General features: G+C 41.4%; 1 protein-coding gene across 5 annotated transcripts in view; it reads left to right on the forward strand.

Moving 5' to 3' along the window:
* The window catches only part of ttc28 (tetratricopeptide repeat domain 28), a 751,433-nt gene that overhangs the window by 487,101 nt on the left and 236,340 nt on the right, over window positions 1-27,992 (forward strand). For all 5 annotated transcript variants that reach the window (XM_060843565.1, XM_060843568.1, XM_060843566.1 and 2 more), the window contains one exon: window positions 22,090-22,597. In XM_060843565.1, the coding sequence (XP_060699548.1) occupies window positions 22,090-22,597 (508 nt within the window). The remainder of the gene's footprint in view (window positions 1-22,089; window positions 22,598-27,992) is intronic.

Raw genomic sequence — 27,992 nt, forward strand, 5'->3', positions numbered from 1 at the left:
GGGATTGGGCCATTGTTTCCTTCAATGAGACAAAGGGAGGGTTGACTATTTCAGAAGTGGATGAAAGAGCAGGAGAGTTGGTGTCCCCAGTGAGTGAGTAGGACCCACAGAAAGTAGCAAGAATTTGGAGTTTGGGAGGTTGCAGTGGTTGGGAGCCATCAGATGGACAGAATGATTACAGTGCAGAGAATTATAGTATGTGAGCCAGGGTGAGAACCTTGTGCACTGGCAGATTTGGAGGCCTAAAGATGTAGCAGAAGGAAGACAGTGGCACTTAAATCTTGCAAAACACCTTAGACCTTCCTGCACCTCTAGGCATCCCCGTTTTGATTGGGAGATAGCATTTACCTGTGCTATGTTCTGGGGCCAGGCAGGATTGGTCTAGTGGTGTGGTCTGCTGTGGTGATCCACAGGAAGTACTGCCTGTTTTTCTACCATTTTGTCTATTGTGACCTCCAGGTCATTTGCAGCGAGAAGAGAGCAAGCTTTTCTTTCTTCTGGGCCATGTTCTCAGTGATAGGGATTGAGCACGACTGTATGAGAGGCAGTTTTGGGCTTTCAGGGTTGAAAGTGGTGTGCAGCTGGGCTCCAACTATGTGAGAAATCTTGGCATTGTGAGGTGAGCACTGCACCTCTCTGTCCATCTAACTCCCCATGAAACCCAGGAGCTTGGTTGCAAAATCAATGAGGCGGAGAGTGGAAGATCATGTGATAAAATTCACGCTGCATTTGGTATGCTTTCCTTTAATGGTCAGAGCATTGAATACAGGAGTTGGCAGGTCATGTTGCAGCTGCACAGGACATGGGTTAGGTCACATTTGGAATATTGTGTGCAATACTGGTTGTCTTCCTATTGGAAAGATGTTATGAAACTTGATAGGGTTCAGAAAAGATTTACAAGGACGTTGCCAGGGTTGGAGGGTTTGAGCTATGGGGAGAGGCTGAACAGGCTGGGGCTGTTTTCCCTGAAACGTCGGAGACTGAAGGATGACCTTATAGAGGTTTATAAAACCATGAGGGGTATGGATAGGATAAATAGACAATGTATTTTCCCTGGGGTGGGGAGTGTCCAGAATTAGAAGGCATAGGTTTAGGGTGAGAGGAGAAAAATTTAAAAGAGACCTAATGGGCAACTTTTTCACGCAGAGGGTGGTACATGTATGGAATGAGCTGCCAGAGGATGTGGTGGAGGCTGGTACAATTACAACATTTAAAAGGCATCTGGATGGGTATATGAATAGGAAGGGTTTACAAGGACTGCAGTAATTAAACAGGACAGCTCACCACCACCCTCTGAAGGGGAAATAAGGATGGACAATTAATGCTGGTTGCAAAATCAATGAGGTGGAGAGTAGAAGATTATGTGAGAAATGTCACTCTGCATTGGTATGCTTTCTTTTATTGGTCAGAGCGTTGAGTACAGGAGTTGGGAGGTCATGTTGCGGCTGTACAGGACATTGGTTAGGCCACTGTTGCAACATTTTCACTCAGAGAATGGTACATGTATGAAATGAGCTGCCAGAGGATGTGGTGGAGGCTGGTACAATTGCAACATTTAAGAGGCATTTGGATGGGTATATGAATAGGAAGGGTTTGGAGGGATATAGGCTAGGTGCTAGCTGGTGGGACTAAATTGGGTTAGGATATCTGGTCTATATGGCTGGGTTGGACCGAAGGGTCTGTTTCCATGATGTACATCTCTATGACTCGATGACTCTATGCCCCATGAGAGTAGTGGGCCTGTAGAATTCATTGCCACAGAGTGCAGTGGAGGCCAGGTTGCGAAATGTCTTCAAGGCAGAGATTTTTAAATTCTTAACGTCACAAGGAATTAAGGGCTACAGGGAGAATGTTGGTAAGTGGAGTTGAAATGCCCATCAGCCATGATTGAATGCCAGAGTGGACTCAATGGGCCGAATGGCCTTACTTCCACTCCTATGTCTTATGATCTTATGAATGAATCAAAAAAAGTGAAAATCACAATATGCGTAGTTTAGAGGGGGAGTAATGGTTGGAAAGAGAAGTCTATGCAAGACAGAGTTTATTGATTAAAGGTTCAAGACTTTACCTTTCAAACTGCTCAGTTCCATCTGAATGAGTGACTGTGTAATAAAATCTGTGTCCTTTACTAAATGAAAGCAAAATACTGTAGATGCTGAGCATCTGAAATAAAAACAGAAAGTGCTATAGAAAGTCTCCTGGTCTTTTTAAATTCTTAATGTCACAAGGAATTAAGGGCTACAGGGAGAATGTTGGTAAGTGGAGTTGAAATGCCCATCAGCCATGATTGAATGGCAGACTGGACTCGATGCATTTTTGGAGTGGTAAGCAAAGTTAACGTTTCAAGTCTGATACGACCCTTCTTCAGAACTCCTTTATTCTGGCCAAACATTGCCTCTTAAATGTTGCAATTGTACCAGCCTCCACCACATCCTCTGGCAGCTCATTTCATACATGTACCATTCTCTGAGTGAAAATGTTGCAACAGTGGCCTAACCAATGTCCTGTGCAGCCGCAACATGACCTCCCAACTCCTGTACTCAATGCAAAAGCAGGAAACTTCCAAGGACTCGAGGAATCCTGCATTCATGGCAAAATGTTCGAAGCACAAGTTTCTTGACAGTTTGAGCTGACTAATTGCTTGATTGTAAAAGTGTAGGACATTCAAGGCTAGTCTCTCCTTTGAGTTGCTATGAGGAGCACAGTGGCAAAGCTATCGTTTGTGATGAGATTCTCAACCTGTCCTTATTGAATGATGTAGTTGATTTCCTAGACACATCCACTCAGTCCATAAGCTGTGCTATTAACTTCCTAGTGTGTTTACAGGAACCTTGTATATATATTTATTTTGAATAATTGCAAAATCATAATTTTTAATTTGGAAATTATAAATGATTTCCAAATAAAAAATTATGGGTTTGAGTTGTTACCTATGATTGACATTTACAGTTATGAAACAAACGTCCTTAAATAAGAACATGTAACATGTTTGCAGATGGTTTCTCTATTATGCCATGTTGATATTCATCATTCTTCCATGCCCCACATTGCCTGCGGAGAGTTGTGTTAATGTAAAATGCTGAATTTTGACTGTGCTTCATACATGAGTCATTCAGTGGAAATGTTCACACAAAAGTAGGGCACCGCATAGAGTGTTTGCTTTATTTCTTAGCAAATTGAAATTGAGCAGAATATCCATCAGAAAAAAAATCAAAAGTGATTTCATACTGCTTATAAACTTTGTAGTTTTTAAGAAAATGAAATAAATGATTTTTTAATTACCCTTCTTCCCTGTGATTAGCTTCTAGTTACCCTTGTAACAAAGTCCTTTGCATGTTGTTTATGGGCAGCTGCATATAAAATATTGGCAACAAGAAACCTGATGGTTCAGTGAAAATAACGAATGAGTCATATTCTTCAAATATAGAGCTAAGTTAACCCATTACTGCTTCTAGTTAGTATTGCTTGTGGTACAGAATAAGAATATCCAGGCGTCTAATCTAATCAACAGGTTTGGATAGTTTACGTGTAGAGTAATTCTGTGTCAGAAAACATGAAACAATGACTAAAATCTTGCTGCAGTTGTATTTCTCAAAGATTGCACCATTATTTAAACTGTTTCTGCACTCTGGCTCCGTTCTTCTGTGTGCAACTTACTGGAGTATGTTCTCAATAATAAAATGAGGGAATTGACACAGAGCCTTGGTTCTTGACAGGATCAGTTCTCCATCTCTACAACCAATGATAATTATGGATTAGCAAAGAAACAAATCAACACTGAAGAAGGAGGGTGAATATAGTAAGTTCAGGTACAAGAAAAGATATAAACAGAAGGAAAGGAAGATTAGAATTTCAAACACTCTGTTTTAGCAGCTTCAGGGACCTTAACCTATGTTTGGGAGTCACAAGTTGATGGAACAGACATGAATGCTGTGGAAGACTGGATGATCTCTACTAACTGATATGATATGAAGTTTTATAAATACCCTGCTCTTTAAACTTTTTAATGAAAAATGCAACTGTTAGTAAGATCTTTTCTTTTAAGAAATCCTTCATTGTGCTGCTTTGATTGACGTGTAGGTTGGATGGTTTTAGTTTTGATGTTATCTGAAGGGCTATCATTATGCCATTATTGATACTCAGTTGAGTTTCTAAGCTCATTTAGTTTGGCGGGAGCAAAACTCAGTGTGGCAGACAGTTTAAATAGACTAACTAGGTTAGCTGCATTTGATGTCAGGTCTGAATCAAGGCATGTTACTTTTTGCAAGAGATTAACCTTTTAAGACGTAAAAACTTTGGATTAGTTATATGAATGGGAATCCTGGTCTGCAGGAGTGAGAGAGACATTAAATAATTAGAAAGTAAGTTTTTCATCTCCACATTGCACTGTGCTATGTCCATAATGGATGCTGTGTGACTTTGGACCTACTCCATCCTACAACTGATATATACACATGCAGGAAGAAGTGTGTACTGCAGATGCTGGAGATTAGAGTCAAGTTTAGAGTGGTGCTGGAAAAGCACAGCAGGTCAGGCATCATTCAAGGAGCAGGAAAAGGGTTTTTTGATGTAGGGCTTTTGCCTGAAATGTCGATTTTCCTGCTCCTTGGATGCTGCCTGACCTACTGTACTTTTCCATCACCACTCTACTTTTGACTCATATACACATGCACACATTCAATACTGTAGTACACAGACAGGCACATGTGTGCTCATGCGCGCGCTCGCGCTCTGTCTCTCACTTGCACACACATGCACTCAGCGCTGTTTATCTTTCTGATTCCAGCTTTGTAGCTGCAATCCAGCGCTATGAAATATGAGGCACACAAAGTATTACATGGGTAGTTTGGTGGAGGGTGGGCTGAGAGGAAGGGGAGGAGTGATTCCCCAGAAACTGTTACAGTGAAGTATATAAGACAGTTGCAGTGAAACAGCCCATTAGGCAAGATAATGTATATTCTTTCTTATTGCTGAGGGGAAAAATGTTATGAGGAACACTATGGAAGGGGGAGACATACTAGGGATTTATAGAAAACTCTTCAGTGTGATGAGGTTAAAATGGTGGTTACAGCACCATTTTTAAAATGAAGGAGGAAGTTGAGTCCTTGCTGGTCAGTGTTTAGTGCCAACACACGCTGCTGTAATTAAGTGCCTTGGCCCTGCCAATACAGCAAATGTGAGGTGAATCTGTTCTTCGTTTTGCAACTCCTGTTCAAAACAATTTCATGTATATTTCTTCAATTTTTTAAACTCTTATTATTTCCAGGTTCTGCTGTCACACGATTATTTTTCAAGCATATAAATGTCAGTTCACAAATCAGTGCCAGTAACAAAAGGTGCAAAATTGGCACAGTGATCCAATTCAATATGGTTCTCTCTGTCCACGATTTTCTGGCTGGTTACATTTTGCGCTCTAGAGTGTTTGCGCACTTGTAATGCTCAAAGCCTAATTAAGGGTGCAGAATGCATATAAAAAATGTTGAAATGGTTACCTGGCACAGTTTCTTGGCTTTTGAATACAGATTGTTCATTTTCTTTCCAAGGCAATTTTGAATAGATGGAAGGGAAAGCTCCATTGGCAATGAAACTTTTCATGCAGAACAAGCTTGGTCTGTTTACTGACTGTATTTGTTTTACCTTATTTCAATAGCTCTGAAACTTTTATTAACACATTTTTAAAAAAACGATTTACCATAAGCACGAGTAACATTGTTGTAATTGTTTCTATCAATGTTTGGAAATCTCTTGGGATTGAGTTCAGCTTGACATGCCTGGTGATGGAAGATTGGGAATTTAATGAATTTTCAGTGGCAGATTCAGTAATTCTATGTCCGAGTCAGCCAGATACATAGTATTGTAAGTAGTCTGGAACACTTTTGATAGTTGGCCTCTGAGCTAGTTTATTTCATGGGGTCTGAAGGAGTAGATTTCGGACCTTTTGTGTTCAGATTCTTCCCATACGGCTGTCTCTTGGCACGAAATGAAAACTTCACATGACTTTGCACAGTTCAACTTGTTAAAATCCAGAAAATGTTTAGAAACTTTTCAACCTTGGTTGTTGCCAACCTATGGTTGACCTTATTTGACTTATCTAAGTGTGGCATATCACTAAGAGGAATACCCCACTCTTTACATGAGCCAAAGCAAAACTCTTTAATATGGGTTTTGTCGCTTTCAACTCGGGATAATCTTTGACTAACCAAAAATATATTTTAATATTTTATAGAAGGATTATCTTCAAATATTTGGAAGTGTTTGTTAACATTAGTTGATGAGGCATTTTGGGCATTATCAGTATTTATTACACTGATGTTATTTTGGGGTTGAACTCATTTAAGGATTTATTGAGCATGGCGATCAAGGAATTGATAAATCAGCATTGTAAAATTTCACTGGTGCAATTGTGATCACGTTATTTTCTCAGCCTTCTCTTCTTACAGGGATCCCAAAAGGCAGTTTGATCGATTCCACCAACCCCCTCACCCCACTAAACAATCTGTTCTCCTCCAAGACAACTAATTAAGAATTACCTATGTCAAAACATGAGGCAAAGAGAAGATAGGTTTAGGCTGCTGAAAGACCAGATTTAAAAGTGGTGATTATCTGTATGGGTATAGCTGCCAGTGTCACACCAGCCAAAACAAAAATCCTGGACAAGATTATAATTTTAAAAAATGAACTTGCTGACTTCCATCTACATGTTGCAGATTATGAGGATGTTTTTTGAATTAATGTATTTTCTTCACTTTAAAATTTCATATCTTGTTAATTTCTCCTTAGCTGCCCCATTGGACCTGCTTTGGAAGGGAAAGGCTTTATCTGCTTATTTCTGTCATATCCACCATTTGATCAATTAGTCAGGGTTGTATGCATCAGCTTATATACTTTTCCTTTTATAAAAGCAATTTGCCTCATCAGCCATCAAAAGAAATGCATGAGTCTGTTTTAAACATGTTATCAGTTAGAATTACATTTTCTATCAGTTAGATTTTGTCAAGCAATAATATACTCTTCACCAATTTCAGTTTGTTTTAGCCCTCTGCCTCTGTTAACCTATCTGCTAGGAGGTTGATTCCACCTCTGTCCCAGCTTCAGGTGAAAATCTTGAGAAAGCAGCATAGAATAACTTTTCCAATTAGTTGGCAGCACGGTTACTCAATGATTAGCTCTGCTGTCTCAGAACGCTGGAGACCCAGGTTTGATTCCAACTTAGGGTGACTGTCTGTGTGGAGGTTGTACATTTGTCCCAGTGTCTGCATCTCTGGGTGCTCTGGTTTCCCCTCACAATCCAAAGATGTACAGGTTAGGTGAATTTGCCATGCTAAATTGCCCATCATGTTCAGGGATGTGTAGGTTAGGTGAATTAGTCAGGGTATATACAGGATAATAGAGTAGGGGAATGGGTCTGGGTGGGTTGCTGTTTGGAGGGTCAGTGTGGACTTGATGGGCTGAAGGGCTTATTTCCACACTGCAGGGATTCCATGATTCTTCAATCAATAATATCCATTTTGTATAACACATTTCCCTGCCCCTGCCCTATATCCTAGAAATAATTCATTTCCAATTTTGCATTTCATTTTCAAGTGACATTGGGATCTCTGCCTTAATATCTATCTGATAAAGCATTCGAATATAACAGAGTAGTACAACCCTCTAATAAGCTAAGACTAGGAGGGGAACAAAAAAGTCTTCAATCGTTCTTCCGGTAATAATGTTGAGTTTGCTGTCTTGTTCTACTGTAACAATTCAAACAAACCTTTTGTTTACCCACTGAAATCCATTCATAATTCTGAGAACTGTCTTTGATCTCACCTATGCTAATCCATCTCCTTGAATACCCACTCAACCAACAGTGGTAAAGTACATTTAAGATTTTCTCTGTGGTAATAGCTTTGAATTTTTAACTTCTTCATGTTTTGTTCTGCCAATTCCAAACTCACGTGGTGTGAAATCTTCTGTTTCCAGAGGCAGCAGGTCTTCAGGAGACAAGGCATCCAAATTTCACAGGGTGGTTCTGTACACACTGCCTTCCAACCTTCACTGAGATTACGTTCTAGGTGGGAAGACGCATGTTGCTTCATTGACAATTGAGGCTCTTAAGTGGTCAATAAATCACTACTTAGGGCGTCTTCTTAGCACTGCTGGGATTAACAGGTTGAGGCACACCTGAAGACCGACAGTCTGTACCTGATAAGGGTATAGGCAAAGGGCAGGGGATGCCTGTTGGGAGACACCTCTTGCCCTTTCTTCTGGGCCGTCTACTCTCCTCTCGCTGTGACTCCAGACCAAGATCCCTTTCTCCTCCCTACAAAGCACTCACCTTATACCTTGTTCCTTATGATCTTAGTTACCCTTTGGACAGTAGCCACACCCTTCTCCATGACACTGGTAAGTGGGAAACTGCTAGCCTCTGATTGGTAGGCAGATCTTGCTGGGTTGAACTTTCGGCCTTAGGAACAGCACATCTGAAGAAATCCTGCTTGTTCCTTTGGAACTGCCTGATTGGAAGAGACAGCAAGGTTCTTCACCTGAAGAGTCAGCATTGATGTCCCACCACCTTAAGGGCAAGTGAACGAGGTACAGAATTAAAACACATAATTCCACCTGCAATTTGAGTTGACTAAATTTCACACATAGAGTTTACCACACAGAAACTATAGCCATGTTGTCCATCTGATTTCTGCTTGTAAATGCACTCCATGTAATCATCCTCCATTAAATAACTCTACAGAGGTCAGTATCCTGTCACCAAGTCACCCTTTATTCAGATATGGAAAGTCCTTAACTCTGGCACAGCTTTAGAGTCAGCACCCAAAGTATCGCTCCTCTTTCTGACACTCCTCCTTTTATCTGCCAACCAGGGCCCCCAGTTGGACCAGATTAACAGCCCTAATCAGGGAACTTGTACTTACTTTCTCAAGGTGGCTCACCTCAACTCTGCTTCACTGAAACCATTTGCCCTCAAGCACTTAAACTAATTTATGGCTAAATGTATTCATTCTATTTGCTTCAATCAAGTCCTGCTGAATCAATTTCTACACTCTGGCCACTTTCTGGCAAAAACATTTCTTCCTCATTGTAGTTCTTCACAACCAGCTTACACTTATAGCTTCTAATTCTGGTCCCCTTTGCAAGTGGAAACTTCATGTCTGTGTCATACTAGGACTTGCCCATGTGTTCTCCTTAGGGAAAAGAGGACCAGCTTGTCAGAAATCTTATTTATAGAGTCATAGAGATGTACAGCATGAAAACAGACCCTTCGGTCCAACCTGTCCATGCCGACCAGATATCCCAACCCAATCTAGTCCCACCTGCCAGCACACGGCCTATATCCCTTGAAACCCTTCCTATTCATATACCCATCCAAATGTCTCTTAAATGTTGCAACTGTACCAGCCTCCACCACTTCCTCTGGCAGCTCATTCCATACACGTACCACCCTCTGCGTGAAAACGTTGCCCCTTACGTCTCTTTTATATCTTTCCCCTCTCACCCTAAACGTATGCCCTCTAGTTCTGGACTCCCCGATCCCAGGGAAAAGAATTGGCTATTTTTCCTATCCATGCTGCTCATAATTTTGTAAACCTCTATAAGGTCACCCCACAGTCTCCGATGCTCCAGGGAAAACAGCCCCAGCCTGTTCAGCCTCTCCCTATACCTCAAATCCTCCAACCTTGGCAACATCCTTGAAAATCTTTTCTGAACCCTTTCAAGTTTCACAAAGTCTTTCTGATAGGAAGGAGACCAGAATTGCACGCAATATTCCAACAGTGGCCTAACCAATGTCCTGTACAGCCACAACATGACCTCTCAACTCCTGTACTCAATACTTTGACCAATAAAGGAAAGCATACCAAATGCCTTCTTCACTATCCTATCTACCTACGACTCCATTTTCAAGGAGCTATGGGTCTGCACTCCAAGCTCTCTTTGTTCAGCAACACTCCCTAGGACCATACCATTAAGTGTATAAGTCCTGCTAAGATTTGCTTTCCCAAAATGCAGCATCTCACATTTATCTAAATTAAAGTCCATCTGCCGCCACTTAGCCCATTGACCCATCTGGTCCAGATCCTGTTGTAATCTAAGGTAACCCTCTTTGCTGTCCACAACACTTCCAATTTTAATGTCATCTGAAAATTTACTAATTATACCTCTTATGCTCACATCCAAATCATTTATGTAAATGACAAAAAGTTGTGGACCCAGCACCGATCCTTGTGGCACTCCACTAGTCACAGGCCTCCAGTCTGAAAAACAACCCTTCACCACCACCCTCTGTCTTCTACCTTTGAGCCAGTTCTGTATCCAAATGGTTAGCTCTCCCTGTATTCCATGAGATCTAACCTTGCTAATCAGTCTCCCATGGGGAGCCTTGTCGAACGCCTTACTAAATTCCATATAGATCACATCTGCTGGTCTGCCCTCATCAATCCTCCTTGTTACTTCTTCAGAAAACTCAAATCGAGTTTGTGAGACATGATTTCCCATGCACAAAGCCATGTTAACTATCCCTAATCAGTCCTTGCCTTTCCAAATATGCATACATCCAGTCCCTCGGGATTCCCTCCAACATCTTAGCAGTGGTTAGCACTGCTGCCTCACAGCGCCCGAGACCCGAGTTCAATTCCCGACTCAGGCGACAGACTGTGTGGAGTTTGCACGTTCTCCCCGTGTCTGCGTGGGTTTCCTCCGAATGCTCTGGTTTCCTCCCACAGTCCAAAGATGTGCGGGTCAGGTGAATTGGCCATGCTAAATTGCCCGTAGTGTTAGGTAAGGGGTAAATGTAGGGGTATGGGTGGGTTTCGCTTCGGCGGGTTGGTGTGGACTTGTTGGGCTGAAGGGCCTGTTTCCACACTGTAAATCTAATCTAATCTAATCTAATCTTGCCCACCACCGAGGTCAGGCTCACAGGTCTATAGTTCCCTGGATTGTCTTTACTGCCCTTCATAAACAGTGGCACCACGTTTGCCAACCTCCAGTCTTCTGGCACCTCTCCTTTGACTATCAATGATGCAAATAACTCAGCAAGAGGCCCAGCAATTTTATTTGTATCCATAATCCATGTGTAACCATTTTGTGGGTCTTTTAGGGTACTCTCTTGTTGCGAATTTGGGTAACCCCGAAGAGCTGTACAAGTATTAACAAAACAAATTCTGTGAAAATGCCATGCTCAATTGCATTTCTTTAGCAGATATGTATAACATCTAACATAGGCCTGCAACTGTCCTCCTTATATCTTTGTTGATGCTTATCTATATGCTATCTTGTGATTCCCTTAAACATAAAAAAAAGGATAAATTAGAAGTTACTTCCAAAAATAATTTAAAAAAGAAACGGACTTAAGTTTAGGAACAGAAGTGTGAATGTTTCCTTCCACTTATCCTTCTGTAATGGCCATGTGCAGCAAGTCTTACCAATTGTTACCAAAGCTTCGTCTTTCAAAACTTGTGCAAATTAATTCTCATCAAAGTTCATGGAGGCTGCTGAAAAGGCACCATGTAACATGACTGTACTTAATTGAACGTTGCTTATGGTTGTTTCTGGCAAAACACCTACATTCTTGGTGGCTGACCACAGGAGTCAATCCATGCCGTCGTAAACAATTTTCTGTTGATTGCATGTTGCGGAATGGTTCTATTTGGGTTGTGTTTTGTGGAATACTGATTTGGTTGAAAGCAACTCAAATATTCTTTGCTTGGGTGGGGGCATGGCAGGGGGAGGAACTAAAAATAATTCATGTAGGAATTTCAACTATTTAATAGTTTTGCCATGGCACAGTGGGGTTTGTAAAATGTTGTATTTTTCAAATCAAAAATTGATGCTTAGCCATATGTGGAGAGCTTTTGGCTATTATGCCAATGTGATGGTGATAAATTGTTGGGAAAATTTTGGTGGTGACTTAAAGTGAGAAGGAAAAGCTTGAGGTGGAGAATTTTATGTAATTATTTATCTTTCAGTTCCAGTAATATTTATGTGTTGACTTGACTGTTGCAAAATATTGTAAAGTCTGGGCCATTCCAATATATAATTGGCATTCCTAGTTGGCAAGATGTCTCCATACATATAATGATAGTTCTAACCCGTTGGATAATCAGTGACAGATTTAGTACCTTCGCTCATAAGTCACACCAAATAATGTCACTTTACTCGTAACTGAATAGAATAATCTTGTATTGCTCAATATCAGGTTTTATCTGATTATGCTTCTCTAAAATGCCTTACTTCATTAAAGGCTCTGTTTTAAAAAAATGAGTTGCTACTGTTGATACAAAGATAATGTCAAAATATATCCTACCAACAACAAATTCTAAAGATAACACATTGATGGATTGTCATTGGCAAAGACCTGAAAATGAAGTAATTGCCCATCCACTTGTGATATTGACACAGAGAAATGAAGATAACATTATATCATTCTTTATGATATTTAATCTAGAAAACCATCATAATAGGGCAGCAAGGATGCAAAATAAGGGAAGAACTTTTATTAATATAGTTTCTTATCATATATTTAAAATGCTATAAAGCACTATCATCTCTGTCAGCTTCTTCTCATAGAAAATCCACAAGTAGATTTCAGCTACATTTTATTGGAATCTAAGAGTGTATGACATCATTTTAAATGCTAAGATAAGAAGAACTAATTTACTTTTATACAGCCTTATGACTCCCTCATTATTGAGGACATCCCAAATCACATTACAGCAAATAAAGTATATACATATACAGTATATGTATAATATGAGATACATTACCATATAAAATAGTGTTTGAGTGTTGTTTGTGGAATAAATACTTGCCGGCACATGGGGGAGAACTCTCCACAATCATAGAATTGATCATTTATAGCCTTCAGAGAGAGGGCATAAGGAACTGCAGTTTAATGTTTCATCCAAAAGACTGTATTAAGAACAATTAGACTAATTTCTGGCTGGAATACCCTTCTTTTTGATTTACTATAAAAAGTAGAGGTTGTATCAACAATTCAGCTGAAATCTTTTCAATCTTTTTGGCCTGGAGGATGAGTACATGCTGTTTGTAGAACTGGAGCAATCATTTTGGTATCAATGAGCCCTCCAGCTGGGGAAATTTAAAAAGCTGGGTCTGATAGTTTCCAGTTTCAGGCTTTTCTGAGAAGAAAAGGAAGGAGGCTGATTTATTCTATATTTGTACTTCCATTTTATATTTGGGTGTTGTGGATTTTGCATTTTGTAAATGAGGGTTTAGTTTTGTTTGCTTTGTAGTTTGGCGGTTATACGTATGGTGCCATGTGATTTTTCTGTTCTGCTTGAATTTGCTTGAATTTCTGCTTAATCAACCAGCCCACACACTTGATTTGATACAAGTATCCAGTTGCTAACTCTGAAAAGTTGAACCTTTCTGTTTTATCTCAAGCTAAGTACATATGGACATCAGAAATAGGAACACGATTAGATGATACATCTCCACGGGTCTGCTCTGTCATTCAATTAGATTGTGGTTAGTCTTGTACCTTAATTCTAATTCTCCAGCCTTCCATTTCTGTTTTGGTTGTATCATCATCACTGCATTCTGTCAACATTTATGTAGGTGGCCCTTGTTGAACTAGGATGACCCACTGAGAGGGACATCCTGATAATGAAAACTTATAAATGGAAAGTATCTAAGGATGGGACTTAAAGTTTTTTTTAAAAATGTCATGGAATGTAGATGATTGGCGAGTATTTGTTGCCCACTGCTAGTTTCATGAGAAAAAATGGTGTTGAGGCTGCATTTTGAGCTTCTGCAGTCCATGTGCTAAAGGTTAACCTAGAATGCTGAAAGGAATTCCAGAATGTTGACCAGCCAGTACTGATGGAATGGTGATATATTTCCAAGTCCGGAAACTGTGTGGTTTGGCATGGAAATTGCAAGTGGTGGTGTTTTCATGTGTCTTCTGTCCTTCTCCTCCTCGATGAAGGTGTTCATGGGTTTGGACTGTGTTGCCTTAGGATGTTTGGTGAATTCCTGCAGTGCATCTTATAGATGGTGCACACTGCTACTACTGAGCTTCAGTGGTGGAGGGAATGGAGGTTTGTGGATGGTTGATTCTTGCTTAGGTTTTGTGCCTCATCTGAACAGAACAGATAGGGGTATTGTCTGAAGACTATAACTGTTGACTCAAAACTCCCTGAAGAGCACTTCAATAGTTGCTGGACAGGATTTCCAGAATAGTGATTGTTTTTGCACCCTGCAGAACTTAGCTCAATGATGGGGTGAGAAGTTAGAACGGGGGAGAGTTGGACTAGTAACCTGTCTCCTCAGACCAGGAAGAATACAAGTCTGATGGAGATGCTGAAGGTGCCAACTCTGATGATGAAAGTGGTAAAGAGGCCAGTATGGTACTGAGATGAAGTAGACTGGTCCAAGTGAGCCTGATTTGAGAGTCCATGACTCAGAGTCATACAGCACAGAAACAGACCCTTTGGCCCAACTCATCTATGCTGACCAATTTCCTAAATTGAACTAGTCCCATTTGTTTCTGTTTGGCCCAAAGCCCTCTAAACCTTTCCTATTTACGTACCTGTCCAAATGTCTTAAGTGTTGTAATTATGTTCGTCTCTATCACTGACATTGGCAACTCTGTGTGAAAATATTGCCCCTCAGGTCCCTAAAAACCTTGGTTATTCATCTTTTCTTTGTCCATTATAAATCTCTATAAGGTCACCCCTCAGCCTCCTACGCTTCAGGGAAAAACATCCCAACCTATGCAGCCTATCCTTATAATTTAAACACTCCAATCTTGTCAATACCTTTGCAAATCTTTTCTGAACCCTATCCAGTTTAATAACATCCTTCCTGTAGCAGAGTGGCCAGAATCTACACAATATTCCAAATCTGGCCTTACCAATGCCTTGTACAACCATACTATAACATCCCAACTTCTGTACTCAATGCTTGACAGGCTGTCTACTTGTGACGCCACTTTCAAGGAACAATGTACCTACATCCCTAGGTCTCTCTGTTTGAAATACACCCTGGGCCCTACCTTTATTTGTACAGGCCATGTCCTGGTTTGTCCTACCAAAATGTCCTGCCAAATTTATCTCAATTAAATTCCATCTTCCGTTCCTTGGCCCACTGGCCCAGTTGATCAAGATCCCATTATACTCTTGAATAACCTCCTTCACTGCCTACTATGTGGACACTTAGAATTATGAGCTAATTGTGGCACAGATTACAGTAATAGAGACTTTCTTACTGGATGCCTATTGAGATCCAATCTCCTCATCATAGAATCTCTACAGTGTGGAAATAGGCCCTTCAGCACAAGTCCACATTGACCCTTCAATGAGTAACCCAATCAGACCCATTCCCCCTATCCTATATTTACTCCTGACTAATGCACCTAACCTGCACATCCCTGAAGATTGTGGGCAATTTAGCACGTCCAATTCACCCAAACCTGCACGTCGCTGAATACTATGGGCATTTTAGCACAGTCAAGTCACCTAACCTGCACATCTTTGAACTCTGAGAGGAAACCGGAACACCCGCAGGGAGAATGTGCAAATTCCACACAGACAGTTGCCTGAGGCTGGAATTGAACCTAGGTCCCTGAAGTTGTGAGCTGCAAATGTGTTGCTGGTCAAAGCACAGCAGGTTAGGCAGCATCTCAGGAATAGAGAATTCGACGTTTCGAGCATAAGCCCTTCATCAGGAATAAGAGAGAGAGAGCCAAGCAGGCTGAGATAAAAGGTAGGGAGGAGGGACTAGGGGGAGGGGCGATGGAGGTGGGATAGGTGGAAGGAGGTCAAGGTGAGGGTGATAGGCCGGAGTGGGGTGGGGCGGAGAGGTCAGGAAGAGGATTGCAGGTTAGGAGGGCGGTGCTGAGTTGAGGGAACCGACTGAGACAAGGTGGGGGGAGGGGAAATGAGGAAGCTGGAGAAATCTGAATTCATACCTTGTGGTTGGAGGGTTCCCAGGCGGAAGATGAGGCGCTCCTCCTCCAGCCGTCGTGTAGTTGTGTTCTGCCGGTGGAGGAGTCCAAGGACCTGCATGTCCTCGGTGGAGTGGGAGGGGGAGTTAAAGTGTTGAGCCACGGGGTGATTGGGTTGGTTGGTTCGGGCGGCCCAGAGGTGTTCTCTGAAGCGTTCCGCAAGTAAGCGGCCTGTCTCACCGATATAGAGGAGGCCACATCGGGTGCAGCGGATGCAATAGATGATGTGTGTGGAGGTACAGGTGAACTTGTGGCGGATATGGAAGGATCCCTTGGGGCCTTGGAGGGAAGTGAGTGTGGAGGTGTGGGCGCAAGTTTTACATTTCCTGCGGTTGCAGGGGAAGGTGCCGGGGGTGGAGTTTGGGTTGGTGGGGGGTGTGGATCTGACAAGGGAGTCACGAAGGGAGTGGTCCTTGCGGAACGCTGATAGGGGAGGGGAGGGAAATATATCCTTGGTGGTGGGGTCCGTTTGGAGGTGGCGGAAATGGCGGCGGATAATACGTTGTATGCGCAGGTTGGTGGGGTGGTAGGTGAGAACCAGTGGGGTTCTGTCTTGGTGGCGGTTGGAGGAGCGGGGCTCAAGGGCGGAGGAACGGGAAGTGGAGGAGATGCGGTGGAGGGCATCGTCGATCACGTCTGGGGGGAATCTGCGGTCCTTGAAGAAGGAGGCCATCTGGGCTGTGCGGTGTTGGAATTGGTCCTCCTGGGAGCAGATGCGGCGGAGACGAAGGAATTGGGAATATGGGATGGCGTTTTTACAGGGGGCAGGGTGGGAGGAGGTGTAGTCCAGGTAGCTGTGGGAGTCAGTCGGTTTATAATAGATGTCTGTGTTGAGTCGGTCGCCCGAGATAGAAATGGAAAGGTCTAGGAAGGGGAGGGAGGAGTCTGAGACAGTCCAGGTGACCAGCAACACATTTGCAGCTGTGATCTCCAGCATCTGCAGACCTCATTTTTTACCCTGAAGTTGTGAGGCAGCTTGCCACTGAGCCACTATGCTGTCCCTTCAGGACAAGGACAGTCCCTTTGAACCCTGCTCCTTAAAGTGGGGGAGGATCCTTACACTAGACATCAATACACTCCCCTTTGTTTTGTGCTTATAGGTGACTATTGTCCATGTTCTTGTCCTGCAAAGGGAGAGAAGCATTGAGAGACTTTAGTTGGGTTTGTGAACATACGCCTGCATTGATAGATGCAGTTAGAGGTGTCAGTCCTCAGACCTGTAACTACCTTCATGCATTATTGGTAAGAAAATTGTGGTATGGGAGATGTTAGCTGTTAACAGGTTCTGAATGGAAGCTCGTTCAGTGTCATCAGACTGCTGCAATAAAAGCATGATACACAGTATGTGCTTTGATACCTGTGAGCTGCTAATCGCGAAGCCATCTTTTGTGGTTGTGTTCTTGTCCCATTGGAGTCTTTGGTGAAAATCTATCAGATGTGTATATCCCCTGGCGAAGTACAATAGATCCGTCATCCACTTGCAGCACTGAAGGCAGGTTCCCCTGAGCCACTCTCGGTCCCTGTCCAGACTGTCAGTCGTGATAGTCTCTGGTTGCCATCCTTATGAAAAGGAATTTCCCTTGTCTCCTGGGCAGCCTTCAGAAGAACCTGTAGGCTGATATTGTTCAAGTATGGCACTGCTTTTTGCCTTATCTCTAATGTTTCCAGGAGTGGGGGTTGATGAGAAGAGGCTGTGATGCTTCTGGAGAGTGAAGTGATGTCTTGGGTGCATTATAACTGTGGCACTTGGAAGTTGGAGGCCAGAAGGTCCTGGCGGGGATCAGAACTCCTACCCACCACTCAGAAAATGTTGCCTTTAATGAGTTGAGAAGAATTCAATTGTGCAAGAAAATTCAACCTGCCCTGGAACAGCAGTATATCCTGCTTTTAGGCTTACTCCACATTCAGTCTCAGAAAAAACAAGATTTCACTAACTGAATTTGTCAGTATCTCTTTAGCTAGTTAAAAATCTCACAACACCAGGTTATAGTCCAACAGGTTTAATTGGAAGCACACTACTTTCGGAGCAACGCTCCTTCATCAGGTGCTAGAGAGCGTCTGCCGAAAGCTAGTGCTTCCAGTGAAACCTGTTGGACTATAACCTGGTGTTGTGTGATTTTTAACTTTGTACACCCCAGTCCAACACCGGCATCTCCAAATCATCTCTTTAGCTAATTTGTGTCCTTCTCAGAACTCACATTCTCCTCTCGCTATGGTAGATGGGGATTGATTAGCTCAGATAGCTGAATGCTGATCTGCAATGCAGTGTAACACCAGCATGTATTCAATTCTTGCACTGGCTGAAGTTATCATGTAGTACCCTCCTTCCCAACCTCTCCCCTTTGCCTGAGCTGTAATGCCCCTCAGGTTAAACAAGTTCCAGTTGTCTTTCTGTAATGAGAGAGTAACTCCATGGTCCAGTAGGATAATAACAGCTTTGCATTTACCTCTACAGTAGGTAGTGAGAATCTCTTTTCAAAGTTTCACCTAAAAGGCAGCATCCCCAATATCAATCAGTACACCATCAATTGCCAGCCTCAGTTGTATTTTGTAGACCATAGTGAGGTTTGAACCTATTACATTCTGATGCAGAGGTGGACTGCCACGTGCGCTAATGCTTATATAGTCATACATGGATGAAAAATGTATGTAAATAATTGTTAAAGTAGCTTCTGTCCCTGAGTGATGGAAACAGTGTACATTAATATGAATGCCATTGAAAGGCCAAATTGCTGCCCATTCCTGATTGACCTTGAAATGGTTGGCCATTTCAGGGAACAATTCAGACTGAAATACATTGCTATGGGTTGGAAGCCATATGTTGACAAGCCCAGATAAGGAGAGCAGATTTCCTTCCATTAAGGAAGTTATTGAAGCAGATAGGCTTTCATGACAATGGATGGCATCATTCATGAGACTAGTTTTCCATTCCATATTTATGAATTTAATTCAAATTCCAACAACTGCTATGGTGAGATTTGAACCAGTATTCCCCTATAGCATCAAGTTGGTTTGGTGACATTACCACTCTGCCACCACCACCTCCACAGTATTGGAAATTGTCTATACTTGTATGCACATTGTTTGGCAATGTGTATACATGTGGACATTGAGTGAGGACAGCATATGGTGCAGCTGTGTTGCTGCCTAGAATTGAATAGCTTGTAAATTCTCACTTTCCAAGCTTGCACAGATGTATAGTCAATTAGTGAGGAAGAGGTCTGATAGAACTATATATGAGAAAAAGGCATAATCTTGAAGTAGAAGAAAGTGAGAATGAAAATTTAGCTGGATAAGACCACTTTTAAACTTTTCTAAAATGCTAATTGATGAAAATTCTTTCCTTGGATACTGATTCATTTATAGGATAGGAATTTGCATGCTGCAATGCTCACCTGGTTTCATTTAGTATGATGGATCATGTAATTAAAGGGGCTTACTACAGCCCCCAACCCCCCAGGTAATGTTTACCCTTGCCAGAAACTGTACGGTGTATTCATGTTCCAAGCTGCTGTGCCAAATATAACAGGACCAATGCAAATTGAGAAATTTAGGAGCTACAGAATTCAAAATATCCATGAGAAATGTGTTTCATTCATTCAAGATCATATATGTCTTGTGGAATTTATCTGTACATGTTATTTATATATTCATATTGGTTATAATCCAATGTACTGCCATATGGCCTGTCGTATTGCATCAAATATCCCATTTACTATAACCACCAGTATAATTGTGGCACCATTAGATTTGCCAGCACTTAAACATCAACTGCTGTTCTCTGATTCAAGTCCTGATCCATTTGATAAATATACGCCTTGTTTTCTCAGAACTAACCTTGGAGTCAAAATTTCTATAAAGTACAGGTGTATCAGCTTCTTATGAGAAAGAACAACAATTGAATCTGAACAAAAATAAAATAAATTGATATAAGCCTATGTTGAACATTCAAGGATTCTAAATTGTGCTAATACTACTTTGAATACTCACAATGCAATGAATATTTTCAAAGGGTGATTGGATGGGCTTTACACTTGGATCTAGATTTTTGACATTTAATTACTAAACAGAGACTAGAAACACCACTATGTGGAAATGATTATAAAGTTGGACTTGTTATGGACCGGACTAAACCCCCCTCAAAATAAATTAAGAAGATAGCCGAGACACTAACATTTAATAAGCTTAAAGGCAACTGCCAGACTTTGAATTGCCAGATAAAATTCGATTGGCCAAGCTACAGGTTTCAAGTAAAACACACTTCATTTATATGCTACAGTTAAAATGCAGCAAAAGAAAGAAGAAATTGGAATAACTTAATTCTATTGGTAAACTTAACAGAATGATAGATTAGTTAACTACTAAGGAGTAAATGTTCCCATATAGTAACATCACATAAGCACATCCTTGGCAAGGCAAAGTCAGTAAAATAGATTATCTCACAGTTTCCAGAAATTCTCAGTCCAGAAGGAAAGTGTGTGGGTGTGTGTGTGTGGGTGTGTGAGAGAGAGAGAGAGAGAGAGAGAGATGTGTACCGCAGTTTCCAATCCAGCTTCAAGACTCCAGCAACCACTGTTACTCAAGAATTAAAACTAAAAATCCTTGTCGACACCCATTCAGGCTGCTTCTATTGTTATAAGTTTAAAAAAATCCAGGCCTTTCAAACGGCTTATTTTACTGTATTCAAATAGACAGCTAGGTGCCCCTCTATCTTAAACCTCACTTCAAAAAACAAATGACAGGACAAAATACATCTCTTACAGTCATACTTTTGTCACAGAGTACTTTGCAAATGAATAGAATGGAAGAGTATGAGAACAGTCTTTGGGTATTGTTTCTATGTAGTGAATGAGAAATGGCTTAAGTTATGGCTTAATTTGGGTACAGCTCATATTTATCTGGAGGCTTCAATGCTAAAAGTGTTTGTCTTCTATTTAACATTTGTTAAACCAGCGTTTCTGCATGTTGTCATCTGTTCCATTGTTACATAAACTGATTCAATTCAGACTGTGGTGTTACTTTGATATGGACACCTTAGAAACTGGTGCTCACTGGAATCTGTAGTGTTTTGCAGGTGATCAACCGATGGCATGTGTATGGTGGTGTGCAATTGCCAATCTAAGCACGCTCTGCCCTAATCCTTCTCAACTTGCAACAGCATCATCAAGGTCTTAAACCTTGCAATCCAGCTTAAAGTTCGTTGTATTCTGGTTTTGATAGTCACCAGTGGTGCTGCAGCTGAGTTTTCAGTCTTCCGAATCAGGCAGAAAAATGCCATTTTGGGGAACATGAAATGAAAACTCTAGGCTCTAAATGCATTCATCTCCCTGTGGTTATTTACCCTTGGATCAAGGGATCCTTCAGATATTGACATACACCTATTGTGAAATATATGGTTTGTGGATATTGATCATGATCTAGGATGCTCCCCAGCTCCAGGCTGCAGACTTTGCAACCACTTGGATCCTGCTGCAAACTTCATAAGCACTGATGTTCAACTATTGCATATGGACCACATTAGAGCCTTTTGTCCTGCAAACTGACCCATAATGGTCCTTTCGCTTTTTCTTTTGTGCATGTATCTTTCTGACTGTTCTGTTCTGTTTGATTGAAGGCTAGAAAAGCTGTATATCCAACAAACCCTACATTTGAATTTGATCAGTCACCATATATGCAATTTACAGGAAATGTTTACGTAGACTTTATATCTGCGACATGATCCGTTTTTATCTACATTTTAGGAACGGTGGTGTCAACACACTGAATCCTGTTGCTGTCAGATATGCAAACTTCAGTTTGAAAACTGTTTCTTAGATTCTCATCTTAACATGTGAGAAAAAGCATGCTGCTTCTCCCTACAAACTGTCAGCTGGACCTGACCAGTGTATATATTAAAAATAGTTAGTTGGAATACATATTGGAGTGTGAACTTACCATTCTCATATATGTGCCCTAGACTTCCTTTCTCAATTATTGTCAAACTGAAGCAAGAATTTGAGAAATTTTATAATGTTGCCTTAGTTTTGTTTGGTACCAGACTGGCATCTTGGTTGCTTATAGTGCTTAATAACAAATTTCTTCAAATGTATGTTCATGTTTAAAATGTAACTTATGTTCCTACATTTCAGGCAGCCTCTTCAGCATTGAGCAGTCTGGGTCATGTCTACACAGCCATCGGAGACTACCCAAATGCACTGGCCAGTCACAAACAGTGTGTCCTTCTAGCTAAACAATCCAAAGACGAACTCTCGGAAGCCAGAGAACTGGGCAATATGGGAGCTGTTTACATCGCAATGGGTGACTTTGAAAATGCAGTGCAGTGCCATGAACAGCACCTCAGAATTGCGAAGGAACTGGGCAACAAGCGAGAGGAAGCACGGGCTTACAGTAACCTCGGCAGTGCCTATCACTACAGGAGGAACTTTGACAAAGCAATGTCCTATCATAACCATGTGCTGGAATTAGCACAGGACCTAGATGAGAAGGCAATTGAAATGAGAGCGTATGCAGGGCTGGGTCATGCAGCGCGATGCATGCAGGATTTGGAGAGAGCAAAGCAGTACCATGAGCAACAGTTGAATATTGCAGAGAACCTGAAGGATCGTGCAGCAGAAGGACGGGCCTCCTCTAATCTTGGTAAGTAGGAATCCTTTCCAGGAGAGGATTTTGATTTTTTTCAACAATTACATATTGCCAGCAGTCGAAAGGAGCTACTGCTTTGAGGATGAACAGAGCCCACAGCCCAAATGTTTAGTGAGGTTTTATTATGATGCGACAGTTACAGACCTCTGGAAATTGAAGCAATTACTGTCAAACTTAATTATGCCAAGTTTTGCTATTGCAAAACTTGTGTTTTAAGTATCATTCTCCCAGATGCTGGCAGAAAAATACATTAAGTAAATAGAGGAGTTTCCATAAAATAAATCCTTACTGAGAATTAATCTGTGGTCCACTCAACTTTATAACGGTGTAATTTTGACTTCATTGAGACCTTCTTATCACAGAATTGTATGGGTACTTGTTCTGAGTTGGTTAAAATTAGTAGTTATTTTTATGTAACCCTCTTACATGTTCAATTTATTCTACAGGAATTTTGAAATACGCAGCCTTTAGATTTTGAACTTCTGGAGGCCTCAGTTGGTTCATTTGACATATCCAGCAGCTTTCATTTTCTTCGTTGTGGCTTGACAGAGGAATGTTTTGAAGTTAGAGGTTGTTATTAAGGTTAGAGTTGTCTTCCATGTTGAGGCTAAAATCTGTTCATCAATCTGGTTTTTACCAACCGCGTGTAAAATTAAGCCTGTTGCTTGCCTTCTGGACTTAAAAGCACTGCAACAAATGGATCACTTTTGAAATGTTGTCAGTGTCAGAGACAAATATGGGCTTTTGCACTATAACAAGATCCCTCAATCATATTTGTAGTGTCAACCGAAATAGAAATATTGTCTAAGACTTGAGGATAATTCCACGTATTCTCCTTTAAATAGTGTAATTGGATTGTTTAAATTTGCTCGTGATGACACACATTAGCATCTCATCTAACAAACATTACTTCTGGCTATAAATCCATTACTAAGTAATGTACTTTAGTGCCAAATAAAATGATGCCCTGAATTTTCAAGCAAATAGATGAGCTTTCCGTCTTAGTAAAAATGGTGGTTAAGAGGCAAGTCTGGAAATCGCACACCCCAACCCAGTTTCCCTCCATTTTCACAGGCAGCATGGGAGGCAGGTCCTTTTTTTCTTTACAGCCACAGTTCACAGAGTCAACTGAACATGTTAAATTGCAGTTATCACGGTCAGATCTGTGAACTTGTGAACCTTAGACCTGGTAGGAGAAGCTTTGAACTTACCAAGGCCCTTGGAGAGGTTGGCTGTTCCTTTGTAAAAGTACAGTATGATTTTGGAAATGATTCTAGGACACTTCATGAAAGGGCACATGTGCTTTGGGAGAGGTAGGTGTGTTTTCAAAAGTAGACAGAATTGTGCACAGAATATTTATGAACTCATTTTGACTGTGAGGCTTAATGGAGCAGGAAGCAAAGCTGTGAAATTAACGCGTTAAATTGATCAGGTATTGAAATCTCCTGTCTTTAAATGTTTGGGAAAAAAGGAGTTGGTGCAGAATTTTAAAGAAGATTGGTCCTCGCTACTCCAAAGTGAGGGGTATATAATAGGATTAAAACTGCATGATAGATTTCACATGAATCAATATTACAGTAAGTTACCTGCCAGTTCTAAGTTTAATTGACAGTTCCACGCGCATGTAAATTTTTGAAGTCTGCATTATAAATTCAAATACTTATTATGAGGGATTCAAGGATGTCAAATGTGGTCAATGGATTTTTATCAATGGGAGCATTTTTTGATCCGCTATGATTATATTAAATGGCGGAACAGGCGCAAGGGGCTGAACCACATATTCCTGCTCCTGGTTCTTACACTGACAGTTAGAACTTGCTGTGATTTCAGGGTGTGACTATAATAGACGAGTTGACGTGGTAGACAAAAAAAATGAAAAGATGTGGTAGGTGGCATATGTTGACATGAGGTGCCATTAATTTGTCATGAGGGCTAAAAGGTCTGCAAGTGGCCAAGGGGTAAAGAGAGGAAAGAGGTTGGCATGAGTTAGCCTAAAAATACGTGGGGCTATAAAAGGGTATGGATGGGGAGGAGAGGGTGCATTAGCTGACATAGAATGGACATTGGTTGGGGGGATGAACCAATCCAAGATAGAGGATGAGAAAAATTTCTGGCTGTAACAGATTGCTCCTTTTTTTTTTGAGGTATTTCAGGTGTTGGTGGTGATTTCGTCGAATTCCAGGAACAGCAATTACTGTTTTATAAGCTGTTGCATTGTTATGAACTTTGGAGAAAAAAAAGCCAAAACAATGGCACTTTTAAAAGGGAGAGGAACAGACAAAGGTAGAACATGGTGAGGTCTGTGCAGGAGAGAGAGAGAAAGAAACCCACACTGCTAACTGACAGAGCAGTGGACCTACACAGTTACTGCCTTTGCTGCTTGAATTCATCTATCACTGGACATCAGGATGCTTCTGGGAAAATTAACAAACAGTGAAATTCACAACTAATCTTGGAGGAACCTCTTTGGGAGAGGTCACAGCACAGAAAAAGATAAGTGACTAGTTTTAAGTGTGGCCTTGGGGCCTTGCTGTAAGTATGCAGTGAATAGAGTGGGTTCTTTCTTGATTATATGTTTTATTGAGATATGTCTCTTGATTAAACTTAAGCCATAAATATCAAGTTAGCCTGGAGCAGTGGTTCCTAGAGGAATAAGATGGGGCTATTTTCTGAGTCTGCAGTTTGGAAGAAGCAAAAATGGCCCTTAGTAGAGTGATATGTTCTTCTTGTCAGATGTAGGAGTTTAAAGAGAGTTTGTGTCTCTAAGGATTATATCTGCAATAAATGCCATTGCTTGTGAATCCTATCAGATTGAATGGAATGGTTGGAGCAACAGTTAGAGGTAATCAGAAATTTACAAGAGCAAGGGGATGTGATGGATGGCAGTTATAGCAAGGGAGATAAGTTGCAGATACAGTTACATAGATGGGTTAACTCTGGGAAAGGTAAGAGAGGGAGGCAGGTAGTGCAGGAATCATATGTGGCTATCCACATTTCAAACAAGTATGCTGTTTTGGAAAATGGAGGGGGAGTGGGATGGATTCTCAGGGGAATGTAGCACAAACAGCCAAGTCTCTGGTTTTGAAACTGGCTCTAATGCAACGAGGGGTACATCATGTTCCAAGAGATCGATTGAGTTAGGGGACTAGTCCGAGGCATAGACAGACATTTCTGTGGCCAGCAGCGAAAGTCCCTGTTGCTTCCCTGATGCCAGGATCAAGGGTGTCTCAGAGAGGGTGCATAATGCTCTCAAGAGGGAGGGGGGCCAGGAGGAGGTCATTGTACACATTGGAACCAAAAACATAGGAAGGGAAAAGGTTAAGATTCTGAAGGGAGAATACAGAGATTTAAGCAAGAATTTAGAAAGTAATATCTGGATTACTCCCAGTGCTGTGAGCCAGTGAGGGTAGGAATAGGAGGATAGTGCAGAAGAATGCATGCTGAAGGAGCAGGTGTATGGGAGAAGGATTCACATTTTGGATCATTGGAATCTTTTTTGGGGCAGAATTGAATTGTTCAAGCAGGAAGGATTGCACCTAAATTGGAAGGGGACTAATATACTGCCAGGGAGATTTGCTGCTCGGGAGGATTTAAGCCAGTAAGGTGGAGTGGGGGTTGGAGGGGGGTGGTTAATGGGACCCAGCGAGATAGTGAGGAAAAGAATTGGTACAGTTGAGAAAGGAAGTGAGCCTAACTGTAAGGGCAGGCAGGGACAAAGCAGAGAACAAGGTATGATTGATAAATTAAGCTGCATTTATTTCAATGCGAGAGGCCTAACAGGGAAGGCAGATGAACCCAGGGCATGGTTAGGAACATGGGAGTGGGCTATCATAGTAATTACAGAAATGTGGCTCAGGGATGGACATGATGGGCAGCTTAATGTTCCAGGATACAAATGTTACAGGAAGGATAGAAAGGGAGGCAAGGTGGAGGGAAGGTCTTGTTTTTGATAAGGGAGGATATTCCTGGAAATACATCCAGGGAAGTTATTTGGATTTCTTATTTTGAATTGAGAAAGAAGAAAGAGATGATCACCTTATTGGGATTGTATTATAGACCCCCTAATAGTCGGAGGGAAATTGAGAAACAAGTTTGTAAGGCGATGTCAGTTATCTGTAAGAATAATAGGTGGTTATGGTAGGGGATTTTAACTTTCCAAACATAGACTAGGACTGCCTTAGTGTTAAGAGTTTAGATGGAGAGGAATTTGTTAAGCATGTACAAGAAAATTTTCTGATTCAGTATGTGGATGTACCTACTAGAGAAGGTGCAAAACTAGACCTATTCTTGGGAAATGAGGCAAACCAGGAGACTGAGGTGTCAGTGGGGGAGCATTTTATGGCCAGTGGTCATAATTTTATTAGTTTTAAAATAGTGATGGAAAAAGATAGAGCAGGTCTAAAAGTTGAAGTTCTAAATTGGAGAAAGGTCAATTTTGACAGTATTAAGCAAGAACCTTGAAAAGCTGATGGGGGAGCAGATGTCGGCAGGTAAAGGGACAGCTGGAAAATGGGAAGCCTTCAGAAATGAGATAATGAGCACAGAGACAGTATGTTCCTGCTAGGGTGAAAGGAAAGGCGGTAGGTATAGAGTGTTCTGGAGAAATTGAGGGTTTGATTAAGAAAAAGAAGGAAGCACATGAGAGGAAGATAGATCAAGTGAATCCTTAGAAGAGTATAAAGGCAGTAGGAGTATACTTAAGAGGGAAGTCAGGAGGGCAAAAAGGGGACATGAGATAGCTTTGCCAAACAGAATTAAGGAGAATCCAAAGGGTTTTTACAAATGCATTAAGGACAAAAGGATAGCTAGGGAGAGAATAAGGCCCCTCAAAGATCAGCAAGGCGGCCTTTGTGTGGAGCCACAGGAGATGGGGGAGATACTAAACGAGCATTTTGCATAAGTGTTTAATGGGGAAAAGGTCGTGGAAGATCTAGACTGTAGGAAAATAGATGGTGACATCTTGAAAAATGTCCATCTTACAGAGGAGGAAGTACTGGATGTCTTGAAATGCATAAAAGTGGATAAATCCCCAGGACCTGATCAGGTGTATCCTGGAACTCTGTGGGAAGCTAGGGAAGCGATTGCTGGGCATCTTGCTGAGATATTTGTATCATGGATAGTCACAGGTGAGGTGCCAGAAGACTGGAAGTTGGCAAATGTGGTGCCACTGTTTAAGGAGGGTGATAAGGACAAGCCAGGGAACTATAGACCAATGAGCCTGATGTTGGTGGTGGGCAAGTTGTTGGAGGGAATTCTGAGGGACAGGACGTACATGTATTTGGAAAGGCAAGGACTGATTGGGGATAATCAACATGGATTTGTGCATGGGAAATCATGCCTCACAAACCTGATTATTACTTCTTCAAAAAAAAAGAGGATTGATGAGGGC

Source organism: Hemiscyllium ocellatum, chromosome 24, assembly GCF_020745735.1.
Source record: "Hemiscyllium ocellatum isolate sHemOce1 chromosome 24, sHemOce1.pat.X.cur, whole genome shotgun sequence".
Lineage (NCBI taxonomy): Eukaryota > Metazoa > Chordata > Chondrichthyes > Orectolobiformes > Hemiscylliidae > Hemiscyllium > Hemiscyllium ocellatum.